The sequence below is a fragment of the Thalassophryne amazonica genome, chromosome 17, assembly GCF_902500255.1.
Source record: "Thalassophryne amazonica chromosome 17, fThaAma1.1, whole genome shotgun sequence".
NCBI classification, from domain to species: Eukaryota; Metazoa; Chordata; class Actinopteri; order Batrachoidiformes; family Batrachoididae; genus Thalassophryne; species Thalassophryne amazonica.
The window spans coordinates 67,820,530-67,842,556 of NC_047119.1; the positions used below are offsets into that span (position 1 = coordinate 67,820,530).

Below are 22,027 nucleotides of genomic sequence, written 5' to 3' on the forward strand. Positions count from 1 at the left end.
AAAAATCGTCACAGCGTTTCATTATTCAGGTCTGGGATGACCTGATCAAAAAGCAACCGCTCTGCGCTTTAAAAGTTTAAAGAGTCACAGCACTTAATTCATTCACTGCAGCGTTTACCACAGCCAGTCCACTCATCAGCATTCTGTACACAATGAAAATGTTCCACCAAGATAAAAAATGACCCGCACCACATCGTGCAGTACCGACCCGAACCACTGGGTGGAAACTGGGCTGTCGACATACACTGGTTAATCCTTAAGGTGTGATAGCTGCATTAATTTATTAGATGTATGCCAGCATGCCAGCATTTAATACAGGCTAAATCGTCAAGGTGTGACAGGGCCTTAATAAAGTATATAAAATCAGTGAAATAATAATTCATGGTTTTAGAGTATCCCAGAATCCTTTGTGCACTAGGGAGGGAGGCCTGATAATGGCTCAACTTAATGCTAACTTTAACATTGAAAATGCCATAGACATGCTAAAGTGTTAGCATCTGTCCTGTTTTTAAGTTATAAAATACATCTATCAACTGTTTCAGAAGCCCATAACAGGTCAGTTTAACATCAAGCTTTCTAATCATCAACAGGTGATTAGAAAGCTCCTCGGTGGCAAGGCTCCTGGGGTGGATGAAATCCGTCCTGAGTACCTTAAGTCTCTGGATGTTGTGGGACTGTCTTCATTGACACGCCTCTGCAACATCGCGTGGCGATCAGGGACAGTGCCTCTGGATTGGCAGACCGGGGTGGTGGTCCCTCTGTTTAAGAAGGGGGACCGGAGGGTGTGTTCCAACTATAGGGGGATCACACTCCTCAGCCTCCCCGGGAAGGTCTATTCCAGAGTACTGGAGAGGATAATTTGACCGATGGTTGAACCTCGGATTCAGGAGGAGCACTATGGTTTTCGTCTGGTCGCGGCACACTGGACCAGCTCTACACGCTCTATCGGGTGCTCGAGGGTTCATGGGAGTTCACCCAACCAGTCCACGTGTTTTGTGGATCTGGAGAAAGCGTTTGACGATGTCCCTCGGGGCACCCTGTGGGGGGTGCTCTGGGAGTACGGGGTCCTTTGCTAAGGGCTATCCGGTCCCTGTATGACCACAGCAGGAGCTTGGTTCACATTGCCGGTGGTAAGTCAAACCTGTTTCCAGTGCACGCTGGCCTCCGCCAGGGCTGCCCTTTGTCACCGGTTCTGTTCATTATTTTTATGGACAGAATTTCTAGGCGCAGCCAGGGTGTAGAGGGGGTCTGGTTTGGGAACCACAGAATCTCGTCTGCTGTTTGCGGACGATGTGGTTCTGTTGGCTTTGTCAAATCAGGACCTTCAGCGTGCACTGGGGCGGTTTGCAGCCGAGTGTGAAGCGTCCGGGATGAAAATCAGCACCTCCAAATCCGAGGCCATGGTTCTCGACCGGAAAAAGGTGCTTTGCCCTCTTCAGGTCGGTGGAGTGTCCTTGCCTCAAGTGGAGGAGTTTAAGTATCTCGGGGTCTTGTTCACGAGTGAGGGATGGATGGAGCGTGAGATCAACAGACGGATCGGTGCAGCATCTGCAGTGATGTGGTCGCTGTAGCGGACCGTCGTGGTGAAGAGAGCTGAGTAGGGGGGCAAAGCTCTCGATTTACATTCCAATCCTCACCTATGGTCATGAGATTTGGCTCATGACCGAAAGAACGAGATCGCGAATACAAGCGGCCAAGATGAGTTTCCTCCGCAGGGTGGCTGGGCACTCCCTTAGAGATAGGGTGAGGAGCTCGGTCACTCTGGAGGAGCTCGGAGTCGAGCCGCTGCTCTTCCACGTCGAAAGGAGTCAGTTGAGGTGGCTCGGGCATCTTTTCCGGATGCCCCCTGGACGCCTCGCCAGAGAGGTGTTCCGGGCATGTCCCATTGGTAGGAGGCCCCAGGGAAGACCCAGGACACGCTGGAGGGACTACATCTCTCGGCTGGCTTGGGAACGCCTTGGGGTTCCCCCGGAGGAGCTGGGAGAGGTGTGTATAGATCGGGAGGTCTGGGCGGCTTTGCTTGAACTGCTGCCCCCGCGACCCGACTCCGGATAAAGCGTAAGAAAATGGATGGATGGATGGATGGAAGGCGCCTATAGCCAACAATTTCAGTAGGTTTCCTTTGTCATGCTAACTATGAAACATGAGTTGATAAATAAAATACACTTTATTGTGACTACAACAAATCAATTTGGCTATAATCTGCTGAATCAGTTTTTCCTTCAAGCAATTATTGGGAAAATAATAGGAAACATGTTCAAAGGTCCTTTTAAATTTTTATATATATATTTTTTAATTAGGGTTGTGGGGGGCTGGAGCCTATCCCAGCAGCCACAGAGTCATAGCTGAGTTAACAGAAATAGTTTGGACCACGTGTCATGGTTAGTTATCATGTTACGGGTTGACATATGTGACATGTCATAGAATCCAATGGACGTTGACCTTGTTTGACCTTTACATGGGAGACCAAACATTCAACACTGTCAAAACTATTCCTTTTATTCATCCTATTAGCTCAACCAATAATTTGCATCACTTTTTACCAAAATTGAGGCAACTTTAATGTTTGACCCTTGTACAAAATGAAATTGACCTTTGTCACCATTCTTGCCGTTTTTACCCCATAACTCCATAACATTCAATCACAGATAGTCCAAACTATACCTTTTTGGAATCGCTTTGATCAAACGAATAATGTCATATATTTCAATATGATTCGAGCATCTTTTAATTTTGACCTCTGTGTAATTCTTAACTTGACCCCTACCTGGCTGCCTATTGAAAATTCAGGTGGCTAATCGGTTATTTCAAAAGAGTAATGTGTAAGGAGTATTTGTGCTGAATTTGATTCTTGTATCACCTTTTGCAGGATTGTTTCAGTTATCTGCTGCACGAGCAGTAAAACATACAGGAAAGTAAATTATGGGTGTTACCTGGCCATGTCCTTTGTCACAAACTTTGAAGTGTGCAGTTCCAGAACTTGCTCCAGAAGAGCCATTCCTCCTTCTTTTATCAACAAAGGACAATACTTGGTTGCTACAGAAAAAGGGAATGGAAATTATGAGAATTATTCTTACAAGTTAGTGTTCAGTAGAATTATACTGTAAAAGCAGCCTTAAAAAAAAAACAAAAACACACAATTATAATTACTGGACAAACCTTAAGATAGCAAACAAGCTGAAATAAGAGAATGGAAAAAACACTGAAACACTGGTTAGGGAATTACGAGTGTTCATGCAAACTGCTTTGTATTGACACTGAGAAACAGTGGAGCAGATACTCACGGTAAACTGACACCAAGTTGTAAAGAGCCCATGTAGCCCAGTGCTGACTGACAGGAGAGATCGTCTGAGGCAGCAGACGTAGAATAGGGTCGAATGACCTGAGAATTCAAATTTAAAATTCAAAAAACGTGTCCTATATGTTGTGACTTATCTGTGCCTCTGTAGGAAATTTAATGATGCTACAATAGGCATGAACATGGCCTCAACCCCAAAAACCGTTTGCGTTTAAGACGTCTTTGTCAAACACCAAGATCAGGTTTTTGTTTTTCTCCTCTCAGGTCAAGTTTGGCTGAGTGGTATTTTCTTACCCAGCAGCATCAGCATGCCTGTTTGTCTGTCCAATCAATCGCTGGATGATATAAGAAGCTGAACGATGTACTCCTGCTTCTGGATGGTTTTTTTTTTTGTTTGTTTGATTATTTTTCTTTTTCTTGGGGGGGGGGGGGGGGGGGGGGTTGTCTGTTTTTTACGCTAGCTGAAATCTCACAGAAGATTATAATAACTCTGTAATGTGTTTAAAAAAATGCTATGCCTAATGTATTCCTTATATTGTGGCGTTCACTCACTCATCTTCAACCGCTTACTCCAGTTAAGGGTCATGGGGGGCTGGAGCCTATCCCGGCAGGCATGGGGCATGAGGCGGGGTACAACCTGGACAGGACGCCAGTCTGTCACAAGGCCACATATAGACAACAAACACATTCACACCCACATGCACACCTACGGACAATTTTAAAGTTTCCAATCCACCTAACCTGCGTGTCTTCGGATGTGGGAGGAAACCACACAAACACAGTAAGAGCATGCACGCAGAAAGACCAGAGGTGGAAATCAATCCCATGACCTTCTTGCTGCGAGGCAACAGTGCTATCCGCTAAGCCACCGTGCAGCCCTATGTTGAGGCATCAAAGCACAAATTAGACCAAAATTATATTCCTGAATTTCTATCAAAAATGTCCAAAGAGAATTATATACGATGTCTGTTAGAAAAGTATCCGACCTTTTTATTTTTTTCAAAAACCATATGGATTTGAATCACGTGTGATTGCGTCAGCCAAGCTTGAACCTTCGTGCGCATGCGTGAGTTTTTTCACGCCGGTCGGTTGCATCATTCGCCTGTGAGCAGGCTTTGTGTGACCAGTGGCCCACCCTCTCGTCGTTTTTTTATTGCGAATAAATGTCTGAACGATTTGGAGCTTTGCTGCATCAATTTTTTTCCAGAAACTGTGAGAGACCTCCAGGTGGACACCGTTCGGAAAATTAATATGGTTTTCAGGGATGATTTTGTGGGGATTAAACAGATTAAGGAATGTTACTGCCACTTTAAGGACAGCCCACAGCGTCAGAGCGCGCCGCGCTCCGAGCGCCGATCGACAGGCTGACACCCCGCTGAAACAACCAGATCATTTCCAACGTGAAGGCTTTGTTGATCCGGGACGTCGTCTGACTTTCACAAAAAGGCAGGAGACGTGGACATCAGCATTTTTTTTGGCACATTCCACTGTTACAGGAGTTTTTTTTCATGGAAAGAAAAGCGGAGGATTGTGCCACCGTGCCGTTCATGGCGCGGGACAAAACCACCTCCGTGTTGGTCTCACAGGACGGTTTTCAGGTGGCTTTCAGACGGCTTCTGGTTGCTATTCAGTTGTGTGATTATCCGAGAAATTGAGCATAAGCTGGACATGCCCCAACATGTCCTGTGAGGCTTCATCACGGCGTTGCTTTGCACCATGCGGCTCCACCGCGACGCGCGGCACTCCTCCGCTTTTCTTTCCATGAAAAAAACTCCTTTAACAGTGGAATGTGCCGTTCATTTCTAAACTGGACGCTGTCTTGAGCCGGTATGTCATTTGACTAGCACAGGAATTGCGGAAGACGTGGACTTCAGCACTTTTTCGGCACATTGAGACAGACGTGCGGAGTAATTCCGCGCGTCGCGGTGGAGCCGCATGGTGCAAAGCAACGCCGTGATGAAGCCTCACAGGACATGTTCTGGCATGTCCAGGCTCATCCACAATTTCTCGGTTAGTCACACGTCTGAAAGCCATCTCAAAGCCGTCCTGTGAGACCAACACGGAGGTGGTTTTGTCCCGCTCCATGAACGGCATGGTGGCGCAATCCTCCGCTTTTCTTTCCATGAAAAAAACTCCTGTAACAGTGGAATGTGCCGAAAAAGTGCTGATGTCCACGTCTCCTGCCTTTTTGTGAAAGTCAGACGATGTCCCGGATCAACAAAGCCTTCACGTTGGAAATGATCTGGTTGTTTCAGCTGGGTGTGAGCCTGTCGATCGGCGCTTGGAGCGCGGCACGCTCTCAGACGCAGTGGGCCGTCCTTAAAGCGGCAGTAACACTCCTTAATCTGTGTAATCCCCACAAAATCGTCCCTGAAAATCATATTAATTTTCCGAACGGTGTCCACCTGGAGGTCTCTCACAGTTTCTGGAAAAAAATTGATGCAGCAAAGCTCCAAATCGTTCAGACATTTATTCGCAATAAAAAAACGACAAGAGGGGTGGACCAGTGCTCACACAAAGCCTGCTCACAGGCGAATGACGCAACCGACAGGCGTGAAAAAACTCACGCATGCGCACGAAGGTTCAAGCTTGGCTGATGCAATCACACGTGATTCAAATCCATATAGTTTTTGAAAAAAATAAAAAGGTCGGATGCTTTTCTAACAGACCTCGTATACTGAAATTTAATAATTTGCTTTCCCATCATGCACTGGCTGAGAGCCGTGGTAGACCACAGACTCCATCACAAAGTTTGGATACATACAGACAACAAATAAACAAGGTGGCATGGAACAGTTTGGGCAGCACTGAGCTTTTATACAATAAAAATGTTTTTGAATGACATAAATTTGAAAATACAAACCCGAATCGGAAAATGCTGGGACAATATGGACAATGCACATCATAAAAAAAGGACAAAAAAAAGAGATCTTCATATTCACTTTGATTTCAGTTTCATTGCAGACAGTATGAACCAAATTTTATTTCATTTGTTAATACAAACCCATTATGCATTTAAGGTTGGAACAGGGTCAATTTAGGGATGGTTATTAGGTAAAAATAAATAAATAAATGATGTAATTTCAACAGGTGATGTAAACAGCTGATTGTAATCACGACTTTCTACAAACGCAGTTTCCAAGAAAGGTGAGTCTTTGAGGAGTAAAGATGGGCAGAGGATCTCTAATTTCTTAATAAATGTGTGAGATATTTCAATTTCAATTTATTTTCCTTTATATAGCGCCTCAAGGCGCTTCACACAGGTAAGGTCTAACCTTACCAAGCAAGGTAAGGTTACCTTAGAGCAACAGTGGTAAGGAAAAACTCCCTCTGAGGAAGAAACCTCAAGCAGACCAGACTCAAAGGGGTGAACCTCTGCTTGGGCCATGCTACAAACATAAATTACAGAAACAATTCATGGATGAATATACAAGAACTGCTGTTGGTGCACAGGACAGGAGGATCACCAACACAAATACAACACCCATCTCTGGATGGAGCTGCACCTTAAACAGAGAAAAAACAGAATCAGGCATCAAAAAGACAAAAAATACTGTATAGTTTGCCAGCATTAAACAACAAGAAAACAGAAGAAATACTTAGGTGATCGCCGGCCACTAGCCATAAACTTCACTAAAAGACCCAGAATTTAGGTGAAGTTGAGGCTGCGGCCCGCTCCAATTACTAATAACATGAATTAAAAGAGTAAAAAGCGTAAAACAAAACTGTACCAGTATGCTAGCCATATGAAAGGGAAAATAAGTGCATCTTAAGTCTGGACTTGAAAGTCTCCACAGAATCTGACTGTTTTATTGACGCAGGGAGATCATTCAACAGAACAGGGGCATGATAAGAGAAAGCTCTGTGATGCGGAGACTTCTTATTCACTCTAGGGACACAAAGTAGTCCTGCACCCTGAGAACATAAAGCCCGGGCCAGTATGTAAGGTTTAATTAGGTCAGCTTGGTAGGGAGGTGCCAGTCCATGAATAATTTTATAGGTTAGTAGCAGAACCTTAAAATCTGATCCCACTGGGACAGGAAGCCAGTGAAGAGACACCAAAATGGGTGTAATGTGGTCGAACTTTCTGCTTCGTGTCAAAAGTCTGGCTGCAGTATTTTGAACTAATTGGAGACCCCTAATGCTAGACTGCGGTAAACCAGAAAACAGAACATTGCAGTAGTCCAATCTAGAAGAGATGAACACATGGATCAGGGTCTCAGCATCAGCCATAGACAGGATGGGACGAGTCTTCGCTATATTTTGCAGGTGGAAGAAAGCAGTCCTAGTAATATTTCTAATATGGAGGCCAAAGGACAACGAAGGATCAAAAATTACCCCAAGGTTCCTCACTTTGTAAGTGTGATGTATAACACATGAGCCTAGGCTGAGTATTAACTGGTCAAATTGATGCCGATGTCTCACTGGACCAAGAACATTTCAGTCTTATCAGAGTTTAAAAGTAGGAAGTTTCTAGACATCCAACTTCTCACTGCTGCAAGGCAATCTTCTAAGGATTTTATGTGAACGAGATTACCAGCAGTTATCGGCATTTATAACTGAGTATCATCTGCATAGCAGTGAAAGGTAATCCCAAAACGCTGCAATATGTGCCCAAGGGGTGCTATGTAAAGGGAGAAAAGCAGGGGGCCTAAGACGGACCCCTGAGGAACCCCAAATTTCATGTCACTAAGATTAGAGGTAGTGTTGCTGTACAAAACACAGTGAGAACGACTGGTCAAGTATGACGTCGGCCATGCAAGGGCACTCCCAGTAATCCAAAAATTATTTTCCAGCCTAATAAGTAGAATATGATGATCCACGGTATCAAATGCAGCACTGAGATCTAACAGCAGCAGAACCGTAGTGGTGTCCAAGTCCATTGTAGGCAGAAGATCATTCACCACTTTAGTGAGAGCCGTCTCTGTGGAATGACATTTTCTAAAAGCAGACTGCAGTGGCTCAAAGAGATTATTCTCAGTAAGATAGTCTACGAGCTGTCGTGACACCACTTTTTCCAGAATTTTAGAGCAAAATGATAGATTTGATATCGGCCAATAGTTTTTCAATACACAAGGGTCAAGATTAGGTTTCTTAAGTAATGGTTTAATCACTGCAGATTTGAAATGTTTAGGAACAGATCCAGAAGTTAAATAAAGATTAATAATTTCCAGCACAATCGGCCCAAGAGTGGGCCACAGGTCCTTAAACAATTTTGTTGGTATAGGATCAAATAAACAGGTTGTGCTTTTTGTTGACATTACGAGTTTCATCAGCATGTCTAGAGAGATACTATCAAATTCTGTAAATCTAGGTAATACCTCAGTAGTAGTGCCCACCTCAATAGCAGGGTGTAGTGGCTGGGTTAAGGCATGCTGGGATATGTTCAACCTAATGTCATCTATTTTCTTCTCAAAGTAATCTAGGAAATCTTGTGCTGTAAAAGGAGCGCGAACTACAGGTGGTTGTCCATGAATAAGTGTTGCCACTGTGTCGAACAAGAACGTTGAGTTATGCTTGTTTTTGTTGATCAAATCAGAGTAATAGGTCCGCTTTGTAGCCAATAATGCATGCGTATAGTCTAAGATAGCATCACGCCACGCAAGGTGGAATACTTCTAATTTTGAACGATGCCATTTCCGTTGTAAACCTCTTGCTTTATGCTTGAGGTCATGCAGGTAATCATTGAACCAAGGTGACTGCGACTTGGGGGAGCGCGGTTTCAACACAGGTGGTGCAATCATGTCGAGTGTTGTTTTGAGCACTGAGTTTAAACTATCCACAAGTCTGTCTACTGACTGGGTATTTGTCAAAAGTGAGGCTAAGACATCAGGCAGTCTAGCTTCTATTTCAGTGTTAGTTGAGGAGTTGATGCATCGCTGCAGTGATAAATAATGGCAGCAAAACTGTAAACTTAAGTGAGTGATCAGAGACCACTGATTTAAGAGGCATGATGTCAATATTTGTGACAGCAATACCATGTGTGAGAACCAGATCCAGGGTATTTCCACTAATGTGCATCAAATCCTGAATGCATTGCCGAAATCCTAATGCATCCACAATTTCCATAAATGATTTGCAGAGGGGATCAGAAGGCTTATTTATATGAACGTTAAAGTTACCAATGATCAGAATGTTATCTGCACTAATTGACAAGTTAGAGATGAACGCACCAAATTCATCTAAGAATTCAGAATATGGGCCAGGAGGCCTATATACAGTGACAAAGTAATACGGCTGATTTTTATTCTTCTGACCTTGGCAATGCGTAATATCCTGAGCAGAGCAGAGAATCAGATGCTCAAACGAGTTATATTTGTGACCCCCAACAGCTAATAAGCTAAACCTAGATTTATAAATAACAGCAACACCCCCGCCTTGCTTCGCATCACAAGGGATGTGACTAAATGTATATGCTGGGTGGCAGGCTTTATTCAAGGGGAGGACAGCTGTAGGTTTAAGCCAGGTTTCACATAACCCAGTCATATCTAAGTGATGATCAATAATTAAATCATTAATCAACAATGATTTTGAGGACAGTGATCTTATGTTAATGAGACCCAGTCTAAGGACCTCAGTGGGGTTGACAGTTGAACTGTTTGGGTTTAGGAGTGGTTCCAGAGTAGCATATATAAGATGCCTAGAAGTAGGTTTAGGTTTGAGACATTCCACGTGCGTTGTAGGTAGCAGACACGAAATCTTTGCTATTACTGGAACAACCACTGGGCCATCCTCAATTTCAACATGATCCAATATAGTAATGGGTATTAAGTTTGCAAAGCATATCCCTCTATGATTTTTATGGACACGTCTATGGGAGCAGGCCACAGACAACTTGTTGAATTTCCCTCCCTGGCAGATAAACTGCACTATCACCATAGTGGATTTTCTGCACTAATTTCCCCGCTAAGCTAATGGATTCCACACTCACATTTGTCATAAGCCTTGCAGGGTCTCTAATCACCTGCTCCGTGGCCTGCTGTAGATTCCTAATGTTACCTTCCCTGTAGAGCTCTATCTATGTTCGCAGACAAGATGGCGGAGCCTTCCCCAGTAGCGTGGAGGCAGTCCGGCATCAGCAGGCCACGGCGGCCCCAGAACGAAGGCCAGTTATCAATAAAGCTAAAGCCTTGCTGTTCACAAAACTGCGCCAGCCACCTATTTAATGATGTCAGCCTGCTAAACGCCTCATCAGTACCCTGGGAGATAAATAGTGAAATGTTTCAAAACAATGTCCCTCAAAGAAACATTGGAAGGGACCTGCATATTTCTCGTGCTACAGTGCATAATAGCGTGAAACGATTCAAAGAATCGTTCATCAATAGTTGATATAACCCCATGTGTAATGGATTACTTTAGGAAACCTTTGCCAAACATGACAATACAGAGTAACATTCACAAATGTCACCTAAAAATGTACTGGGTGGGAGAAGTGGCATACACTTGCCTGGGCTCAGAGGCATCTGGGATGGACAATCATACAGTGGATACATGATTCCAGATTTTTTATTTATTTATTTATTTTTTGAAGGAATGGACACCGGCGTGCTCTGAACCAAGATAAAAAGGAGCATACAGAGTGCTTTCAGCAACAAGTCCAAAAGCCAGGGTCTGTCATGGTTTAGGTTTGTGTCAGTGCCCTTGGTAAAAGTAATTTATACTTTTGAAATTTTAGAGCAACATATGACACCTTCAAGACTAAATCTTTTCCAGAGGTATCCATACATTTTTCAACAAAACAGTGCAAAACCTCATTGTGCACATATTACAAAAGCATGGCTGCAGATGAGAAGGGTACGGATACTGGACTGGCCCATCTGCAGTCCTGGCCAGTCCCCAACAGAGAATATGTGGAGAATTTTGAAATGAAAAATTTGATGATGACCCCATACTCTAGCACACCTTAAGATGTGTTCGCAGGAAGAATGGGACAAAATAACACATGACACACTCTATTGCTTGCCATCTTCAATGACAAAATATCTTGTAAGTGTTGTGAGAAGGAATAGCAACATAAAGTAGTAAATGCATTAGTGTCGCATGTAGCAGGCCTAAATGAAGTTCACCACAGTGATCATGAAATATTTTGGGTTCATACTATCAGCAATGAAACAGAAGTCAAAGTAAGTGTGTGGATCACTGTTTTGTTTTTTTGCTGTTGATTTTTTGTTTTTTCATACTATCTGAACTTTTTATGATGTGAAATTTTAATAATTCATGGCTTTTGTTACAATTTCTAAATTTACGTATGACAATTTACGTATGACGTATCACAGTGAAAGCAAATCTCTACAAGATAAAATTAAATAAAAAAAAAATAGCAGAATTATTATGATTATTGGCAATTTTTGTATAAAGGCAGCCACAAACTACATGAGCACATGATGCACTCATGCCATTACACAGCACACGTTATGCTGCACGCCTTTATCCATACGGTAAAGGACGAACAAGAGCTGTGCAATGTGCGCATATGTTTCCCCATCTGTGGCAGATGCAGAGCTCTGTTGTGAGAGAAATAATTTTTAAAAATAAATAAATACATAGCTACTGTGTGTGCAAAAGACAAAACTATTTCCAAGATTTGATTATTTCATTCTTACATAATGAACATCTGCATCGTGCCAAACTGCCAAGTCCACACAGACACAAAAATTACACAATGTGGTAACATTCTTGGATGCTTATGAGTACAGTAATAAACAATCCATTTATTGAGCACAGAACAGACTCTCTGTGCCCACCGGCTGCAGCTGCTGCCAGTACTATTGACCAGAAAGTGCTTCCTTCATATTCACAAATCAATCATCCTGTGGAAATGAATTTTAGGTTATGTGCATACAAACAAGTTTCTCTTTTGTCTTCTCTACGGCCGCCAACACTGCACACCGTGCGCACTCTGGAAGTTGTGTGTTTTAAAGTTGCGCAGCTTTACCTTGTTTGTTGGGGGTTTTTTTTGGGGGGGGGGGGTTGGCTGCTCTTATTTGGGGTTTCAATGACAAAAATGTAGCTCTCCTCACCGATAGTTGATATTGCGCCGTGAGCTGACATCCCAGCTTTCGATAGCCTCCCACATCTTTTCCATCACTGCATCTCTTCGTGGCTCATCAATCAACCACACGTCCGGCCCGTCAAACATAATGTGTGAAAGCACACCGCACGCGTTGTATGACACCTCAATCCCATCAGCCTTACTGTCCAGCAGGTTACTGTCAAAGCATAAAATAAGGAGGTGGAAATATTAGTGCACGACTTCCAAAACTCTATCCAGTAGAAATTTATCAAAGACTTCATGATGAGACTATCAGTGTCCGCTGTGCTCTTCTGTGCACTGTGGAGGAATTTAGTCATTTCATTCAACTGCTGTGTAACACTTTGTTTTAATGGTCTTTGTATTTTAACCTCATAAAAAGTCAGTTCTTCACATCATGACAACTGCACAGTAAAAAAATTTTGTGTGGCAGCCATGTTTTTTTGAGGTCAGAAGACTGGCCAGATCAGTCCGAGGCAACAGAAAGGAGCCAGTAACTCAAGTACCGTAATTTCTGGAATACAAGACACACCTGTCAAGCAACGTCTCTTGAAGAGGAAAAAAAAAAAAAACATACATTAGTCGCACTGGTGTATAAGCCACAGTATAGCATTTTTTTTTTTTTTTTTTTAATTACTGGCACTTGTTTTATTACTGGAGTTTATTTTGCTTAGTGCTTTGATTCTTGGGAAGGTTCTATACAAACAGCCATTAAAATTACTATTACAGTAGTGTTCAGAATAATAGTAGTGCTATGTGACTAAAGATTAATCCAGGTTTTGAGTACATTTCGTATTGTTACATGGGAAACAAGGTACCAGTAGATTCAGTAGATTCTCACAAATCCATCAAGACCAAGAATTCATGATATGCACACTCTTAAGGCTATAAAATTGGGCTATTAGTAAAAAAAAAAAGTAGAAAAGGGGGTGTTCACAATAATAATAGCATCTGCTGTTGACGCTACAAACTCAAAACTATTATGTTCAAACTGCTGAATCACTAACCTAGTATTTAGTTGTATAACCACAGTTTTTCATGATTTCTTCACATCTGCGAGGCATTAATTTTGTTGGTTTGGAACCAAGATTTTGCCCATTTACTAGTGTGCTTGGGGTCACTGTCTTGTTGAAACACCCATTTCAAGGGCATGTCCTCTTCAGCATAAGGCAACATGACCTCTTCAAGTATTCTGACATATCCAAACTGATCCATGATACCTGGTATGCCATATATAGGCCCAACACCATAGTAGGAGAAACATGCCCATATCATGATGCTTGCATCAAATCAAATCAATTTTATTTATATAGCGCCAAATCACAACAAACAGTTGCCCCAAGGCGCTTTATATTGTAAGGCAAAAGCCATACAATAATTACAGAAAAACCCCAACGGTCAAAACGACCCCCTGTGAGCAAGCACTTGGCGACAGTGGGAAGGAAAAACTCCCTTTTAACAGGAAGAAACCTCCAGCAGAACCAGGCTCAGGGAGGGGCAGTCTTCTGCTGGGACTGGTTGGGGCTGAGGGGAGAGAATCACGAAAAAGACATGCTGTGGAAGAGAGCAGAGATCAATCACCAATGATTAAATGCAGAGTGGTGCATACAGAGCAAAAAGAGAAAGAAACACTCAGTGCATCAGCCCTAACTATAAGCTTTAGCAAAAGGGAAAGTTTTAAGCCAAATCTTAAAAGTAGAGAGGGTGTCTGTCTCCCTGATCCAAATTGGGAGCTGGTTCCACAGGAGAGGAGCCTGAAAGCTGAAGGACATATCCTGATCAAAAATGACTCCAAGATTTTTCACAGTATTACTAGAGGTCAGTGTAATGCCATCCAGAGTAAGGATCTGGTTAGACACCATGTTTCTAAGATTTGTGGGGCCAAGTACAATAACTTTAGTTTTATATGAATTTAAAAGCAGGAAATTAGAGGTCATCCATGTCTTTATGTCTGTAAGACATTCCTGCAGTTTAACTAACTGGTGTGTGTCCTCTGGCTTCATAGATAGATAAAGCTGGGTATCATCTGCGTAACAATGAAAATTTAAGCAATGCTTTCTAATAATACTGCCTAAGGGAAGCATGTATAAAGTGAATAAAATTGGTCCTAGCACAGAACCTTGTTAATTATGGAGTTCCATAATTAACCTTAGTCTGTGAAGAAGATTCCCCATTTACATGAACAAATTGTAATCTATTAGATAAATATGATTCAAACCACCGCAGCGCAGTGCCTTTAATACCTATGGCATGCTCTAAGCTCTGTAATAAAATTTTATGGTCAACAGTATCAAAAGCAGCACTGAGGTCTAACAGGACAAGCACAGAGATGAGTCCACTGTCTGAGGCCATAAAAAGACCATTTGTAACCTTCACTAATGCTGTTTCTGTACTATGATGAATTCTGAAACCTGACTGAAACTCTTCAAATAGACCATTCCTCTGCAGATGATCAGTTAGATCTGATCTGCAGAGGAATGAGGATGATCAGTTAGTTAAAACTACCCTTTCAAGAATTTTTGAGAGAAAAGGGAGGTTGGAGATTGGCCTATAATTAGCTAAGATAGCTGGGTCAAGTGATGGCTTTTTAAGTAAAGGTTTAATTACTGACACCTTAAAAGCCTGTGGTACATAGCCAACTAATAAAGATAGATTGATCATATTTAAAATTGAAGCATTAATTAATGGTAGGGCTTCCTTGAGCAGCCTAGTAGGAATGGGGTCTAATAGACATGTTGATGGTGTGGAGGAAGTAACTAATGAAAATAACTCAGACAGAACAATTGGAGAGAAAGAGTCTAACCAAATACCAGCATTACTGAAAGCAGCCAAAGATAACGATATGTCTTTGGGATGGTTATGAGTAATTCTTTCTCTAATAATTAAAATTTTATTAGCAAAGAAAGTCATGAAGTCATTACTAGTTAAAGTTAAAGGAATACTCGGCTCAATAGAGCTCTGACTCTTTGTCAGCCTGGCTACAGTGCTGAAAAGAAACCTGGGGTTGTTCTTATTTTCTTCAATTAGTGATGAGTAGTAAGATGTCCTAGCTTTACGGAGGGCTTTTTTATAGAGCAACAGACTCTTTTTCCAGGCTAAGTGAAGACCTTCTAAATTAGTGAGACGCCATTTCCTCTCCAACTTACAGGTTATCTGCTTTAAGCTGCGAGTTTGTGAGTTACACCACGGAATCAGGCACTTCTGATTTAAGGCTCTTTTTTTCCAGAGGAGCTACAGCATCCAAAGTTGTGCTCAATGAGGATGTAAAACTATTGATGAGATAATCTATCTCACTCACAGAGTTTAGGTAGCTACTCTGCACTGTGTTGGTATACGGCATTGGAGAACATAAAGAAGGAATATCCTTAAACCTAGTTACAGCGCTTTCCGAAAGACTTCTACTGTAATGAAACTTATTCCCCACTGCTGCGTAGTCCATGAAAGTAAATGTAAATGTTATTAAGAAATGATCAGACAGAAGCATCACCATGCTTCACTGTCTTCACTGTGAACTGTGGCTTGAATTCAGAGTTTGGGGGTCGTCTCACAAACTGTCTGCGGTCCTTAGACCCAAAAAGAACAATTTTACTCTCTTCAGTCCACAAAATATTCCTCCATTTCTCTTTAGGCCAAACTGGCAAATTGTAACCTCTTCTGCACGTCTTTTATTTAACAGAGGGACTTTGCGGGGGATTCTTGCAAATAAATTAGCTTCACACAGGTGTCTTCTAACTGTCACAGCACTTACAGGTAACTCCAGACTGTCTTTGATCATCCTGGAGCTGATCAATGGGTGAGCCTTTGCCATTCTGGTTATTCTTCTATGCATTTTGATGGTTGTTTTCCATTTTATTCCATGCGTCTTTGTTTTTTCTGTCAATTTTAAAGCATTGGAGATCATTGTAGATGAACAGCCTATAATTTTTTGCACCTGCGTATAGGTTTTCCCCTCTCCAATCAACTTTTTAATTAAACTACGCTGTTCTTCTGAACAATGTCTTGAACGTCCCATTTTCCTCAGGCTTTCAAAGAGAAAAGCACGTTCACAGGTGCTGGCTTCATCCTTAAATAGGGGACACCTGATTCACACCTGTTTGTTCCACAAAATTGACGAACTCACTGACTGAATGCCACACTACTATTATTCTGAACACCCCCTTTTCTACTTTTTTTTTTTTTTTACTAATAGCCGAATTTCATAGCCTTAAGAGTGTGCATATCATGAATGCTTGGTCTTGTTGGATTTGTGAGAATTTACTGAATCTACTGGTACCTTGTTTCCCATGTAACAATAAGAAATATACTCAAAACCTGGATTAATCTTTAAAGTCACATAGCACTACTATTATTCTGAACACTACTGTATTAACAACAAGCTTGTGAATTTTTACTATACAAGTCAGGGCCTTCCAAACAAGTAAAAGAAAAATTAAAACATGACATACTCTGGAAAATATGGTAATCACTGACTGCAAGCAAATTCTGCACAAGAGCATCTGTGAACACACAGCATGAGGAAGGAAGCAGTGCTGCCGCTAAACGGGTTTTTACACGGTCACAACTGCAGCCAGAAAACAGGGTCATGAGTTAAATCTCGGTATAATACGACTGGTGTTGTGGGGAAGGTTGGTGTTTTGTTGTCACTTACATGTCGCAAGTGGCCGGTAAAAGCCGCAAGCAATTTTGAAAGGTTGAAGAAAATGTGTCACCCTGTAGCTGCCATTGTGACCCTCCCACAACCACACACACATCTGATCCCAGCTGGCAGTGTGTGCTCTGATCTATGTGTTATTATAAAATCCGTCTCTTCAAAGGCCTAAACCTTTAGCAATTTTCTGCATGGATGGGGTTAACAGTGCTCTCCCACTGTATTCACACAGATCATCAACAGCGTGCATCAGTCTGACTTTGTTTAATAAGCTCAGTGCAGACAGAGTGACAACAGCCAGCATCTGTAACCACTCAATGCCACAGTCAGTGCAGCAGCAAAGCAAGTCTTAAAAACATATTTTGCTCTTCTCTGCTTCAAATTCACAATACATCTCCAAGCAGGAAAAGAAAGGTTCTCCGCATGTCTGCCAGTCACCACAATCTGGTGCAACCAACCCAGGACAAAACTTGAAGAAGAAAGGAACACTGGTACAACACAGATGCTTGCGAAAAAATTACATATATTCAAAAAAATAGCGCAATGCTAAAATACCCTCAGCTGTATGAGCATTGTGTTCTGTATAATTTGCAGTTTAAGTAATTATTAGGTTCCAAAAACTGAGTTTGCAGCGAGCAACCAGACTGACGTCACAGTACAGATCTACTCTGATTGGCTGTTACCCCCACCACTCAAAAACTAAGCAGCGCTAACGTCTGCTAAATGTCTTTGAAATCACTTCAGAGGTATTATTAGGTTCTGAAAACAGTGTTTTCAGTTTTAGAAGTGTTTATTTCTCGCTTGCTTTTACATAAAATATGACAAAGAAGATATAGTTACACACAAATGAAAGAGTTTTGCAGGTAGCGACAAACCTATGACGTCACCATGCTAATGTTCGCAAAATAAGTTCAGATGTGTTATTAGGTTCGAAAAGCAGTGTTTTCGGTTTTAGAAGTATTTATTTCTCGCTTGCTTTTACATAATATGAGAGACATGCATATACTCGTAAACACACAAAGCAAAGTGGTTTTGGAGACACCAGCCACTGACGTCACTGTAGAGCACTATGCTGATTGGCTGTCACGTCCGCCACACAAAAACAAAATGGAACAGGTTCACACAGAATGTGAGTTTTAACCTCTTAAAATATGTCAAGGTTAGCCATTTTCGAACTTGTCCAGGGTCTGTGTCCCAAGAATTTTCCCTGTGAATTTGAAGACTGGTAGTAATAGAACTGGACTTACGCTGTACACAGACAGATGGACAGAGAGACGGTGGGATGCCAGGTCTTCGCAATACTCAATGGCCATATGTTGGCCTCGGGTAAAAATAGGGATTTTTTTTTTCCCACCCCAATTTTTTTTTTTTGCAAAAAAATTACATTTATTCAAGGTGCATAACAAAAACACGGACTGACGTTTTGATCCAAAGTTACATCTTCATCAAAGTCCCTGAAAAGCATGGGTGGTGGAGCCCTTAATAAAGATCAGCAACAGGTGTGAGAGAAGCATTTTGCATTTGGCACACTCAATGAGCTAACTCATTTTCTAACTTACAGTGGCTTGCAAAAGTATTCGACCCCTTGATACTTCATGCATTTTAGTTTATTTACGCAATTTCAAATAAAACAAAGTAAATCAGGCTTCTCAATATAAAAATTTCTAAAATTATCTTCCTTAAACTCAAAGCAAATTTCTACAACCTAATATAAATGAATTAAAATTATAAAAGCCAAGATGATGGTTTGAATAAGTAATGAGCCCCTTTGGTATAATACCTGTAAATAATCAGTTTTATTGCCAGTTTTGTATTTTGTATCACCAGTTCCACAGCTTCATGATGAAGTGGAGCAGAGAAGGATTTTCTTTAACCAAAACATCATATCTAGGTTTGCATTCCACATATACCTTCTGGCAAATTGTAGCTGAATTTTCAGCTCTTCTTTTTAATAAAACCATCCTCTGTACCACTTCATCATGAAGCTGTATAACTGCGGATGTTGTTCCTTCGGCTGCTCCTGTTTTTGTTCTGGGTCGCCACAGCAGATACAGCCAGATGCGCATTGGTAATTGGCACAGGTTTTACGCCGGATGCCCTTCCTGCCGCAACTGCAGTTTCACCTGGAGAAACACACACAGCCGCTGGTGTTCCAAAGAGGTCTCCCATCCAAGTACTAACCAGATCCTGCTTTGCTTAGCTTCTGAGATCTGATGGGATCAGGCTGACACAGAGCAGAACGGCTGCAAGCTGTATAACTGGGTATACAAAATGTAAAACATGCACTGTGCACAATTTCTCCAATCACAGCCACAGAAGCCTGTAACTTCTTCTCTTCTTCTCACACAGTCCCTTGTTTTCAGAACTGTCTACTCCACACAGTTTTACCATAGAGTGCCATACTGTTTGTATTTCTTCAAAGTTTATGTAAATAAAGTCTAAGACATATTCAGTGACTTGGAAATGTTTGACTTGTCTGAAGAAAACTGTCAATAAAACTGAGTGTTTACAGGTATTATACCAAAGAGGCCCATTACTTATGCAACCCTTATCTTGGCTTTTATATTTTTAATTAATTTATGTGGTGACCAAGTGGTTAATGCGCTTGGTTTCAGTGCAGAAGGTTCTGGGTTCAAATCCCACCCCTGCCACATTTCTCCATGTAATGTGGAGTTGCGTCAGGAAGGGCATCCCGTGTAAAACCTGTGCCAATTCAACATGCAGATCCACTTTGGATTTGCTGTGGCGACCCCGAGTGCAAACAAGGGAGCAGCCGAAGGGACTTACTTATATTAGGTTGTAGAGATTTACTTTGAGTTTGGCTTTATGTAAGATAATCTTAGAAATTTTTATATTAAGAAGCCTGATTTACTTTTTGTATTTGAAATGGCATAAATAAATTAAAATGTGTAAAGTACCAAGAGGCCGAATACTTTTGCAAGCCACCTAACATCGCTCACATGGAACATAGAAAATGTGTGGCCAGTCGCACTCTTGGCACGACAGCAGTCTGCAGATGACCACTATCGTACTGGGAGTGAAATCTGTCTGACAGGGCTGTGAAATGAAAATTGTGAAATCTGAGGAAAATTTGTGGGGGGGGGGGTACAGCTCCCCAGGAGCCGGGGTCTAGGGCCCTGTGGGGCCCCATAATTAAATTTTTATCTAATGATACTTTTTCAGCATCTCCTGGAAGAACAAATCTCAAAATTAGTGGATATTTAAATGATCCTATATTCAACCTTTTATTTGACCTGTCAATGATGATGTTGAAATAACAGAATATGACGTAGGACCTGGAATGATTTTCCTTTTAATTGTAAACCAAATTATGCATCAACTCAGAACAATTAAACTACATGAAATTTATGAAGACTAAAAAGACTGTTACAGCATTTCAAAAACCACAGCTAAAGCTTGTAGAATATTTGGAAAATCATGGTGAAATATCATTAACAAAGCTTACAGTAAAAAGTCACATATTCTTGTGTAACTTCATGCAGCCTAAATCCACTCAAAGCCACGTCTTTTTTTACAATGAAAGAAAGTCTAGATTAGTGAAAAAAGTCACAATCTTGTCTAAAATCCTGTTTGAACAGCAGAATGTTTATTTTCCAGGGAGATAAAAATTCCTACCGTGTTTTCCTGAGCGAGCACCGTTTACTTTTCCCGTTTCTTTTATCTTTCAGGTGTGTTGATAAAGCCAGCAACGATTCCACGGATTCTTGTCCTTATCAGACTTTTTCAAACAGTCTTTCTCGCCATCTTCTCTCTGTGTGACATTGGTCCGTGACACAGACATGCTGCACAAATCTTTTAAAAACTTGAAAGCTCTAAAAGTTTGGGATGTCCACATGCTAAGTTTAGCTTCAGCGTCTTGCAGGAGCCACACAGCGTCACCGCAGCAACCAACCAGTCCTGCTTTACGTCAACTGTCGTAACAGCTACGCTATGAGTGGCATTTTTCCTCCGCGGAACTCCGCAGATCCGAGGAAACTGATTTGTATCTGTAACACACAGATCAGTGTCCGCGGACTTATAAAACTTACACGACCTTGTAAAAAAAGAGAACACTTTGCAATAAGCATTTTAAAAACTCAGTGATGTTCATGATTAAAGAGTACATCACTAACACACACCCCCCTCCCCATGATGAAATCTGCGGAATCCCGCAGGGGAGTTTTCACAGCCCTGGTCTAAGTTCCACACGACTGTGGAGTTGCCAAGATGTGCACGTGCATGCGTGTGGTTCGCGCTCCCCCCCCAGCAGGCAAGGCACATCTCATTTGATCACAGAGGGACACTTTGGTCTGTGCGCTGAATGGACGGGGGCGTGGCAGCTGTTGACATCTCTGGAGCTGGTCATCAGAGCTGCAGAACATGCACCATGTGTTAACGGATACGCACGTGTGTGTGCACTTGCTGTACTCGCATCGAAAACATAAAGACACATATCGCTTGCGACGCGCTGGAGAGTGCGCACACTGACAGGTCCAGCTGGACCGAAGCCATCAGTTTATGTGGACATGCAGTAGGCGATCTGAACATCATGTCTGTCTGACAGGACAGTGAGCGGGGCACCGCAGGGCCATATGACAGGCCAACAGTACAACAAATACGCCACTTTCAGTCACATATTAGTAGAAATACACCAAAGCAAACGCTGTTTGGTCAGTTATCACAGCGCTTTTTTTTTTCTTTTTTGGGAGGGGGAAATACATTTGTCTGCTTGCTGATTAGAGCCATTTCACCCTCATTTTTACAAGACGGTGACTGTGGCGCAGTGGTAGAATTTCCGTCTGGTAATTAGGACACGCGGGTTCAAATCCCGTGAATGTTGTATTTTTTGTTCGTTTTTTTTTTTTTTTTTTGAACCAGGGTTATTTAACCGCGGCGTTCTGTATTCTCCCTTTATGTATTATGTACATCAACCCAGTGATATTCACTAATTATACAGCTGGTTTTATTTAATTTTCCTCCAAATCAGCAGCGCGATCTGGTGCAGCTCGTCCCTTGGAACACAATGCGAGCAGCTGCAGCAGTGTGAGCT

The 22,027-nt window shown here is 42.0% G+C and overlaps 1 protein-coding gene across 1 annotated transcript in view; it reads right to left on the bottom strand.

The window, feature by feature from the left end:
* Positions 1-22,027, bottom strand: part of zer1 (zyg-11 related, cell cycle regulator) — a 61,959-nt gene that overhangs the window by 11,506 nt on the left and 28,426 nt on the right. The window contains exons 13-15 of the mRNA XM_034192325.1: positions 12,319-12,507; positions 3,285-3,382; positions 2,934-3,036 (exon numbers count right to left, since the gene is read on the bottom strand). Of these exons, the coding sequence (XP_034048216.1) occupies positions 2,934-3,036; positions 3,285-3,382; positions 12,319-12,507 (390 nt within the window). The remainder of the gene's footprint in view (positions 1-2,933; positions 3,037-3,284; positions 3,383-12,318; positions 12,508-22,027) is intronic.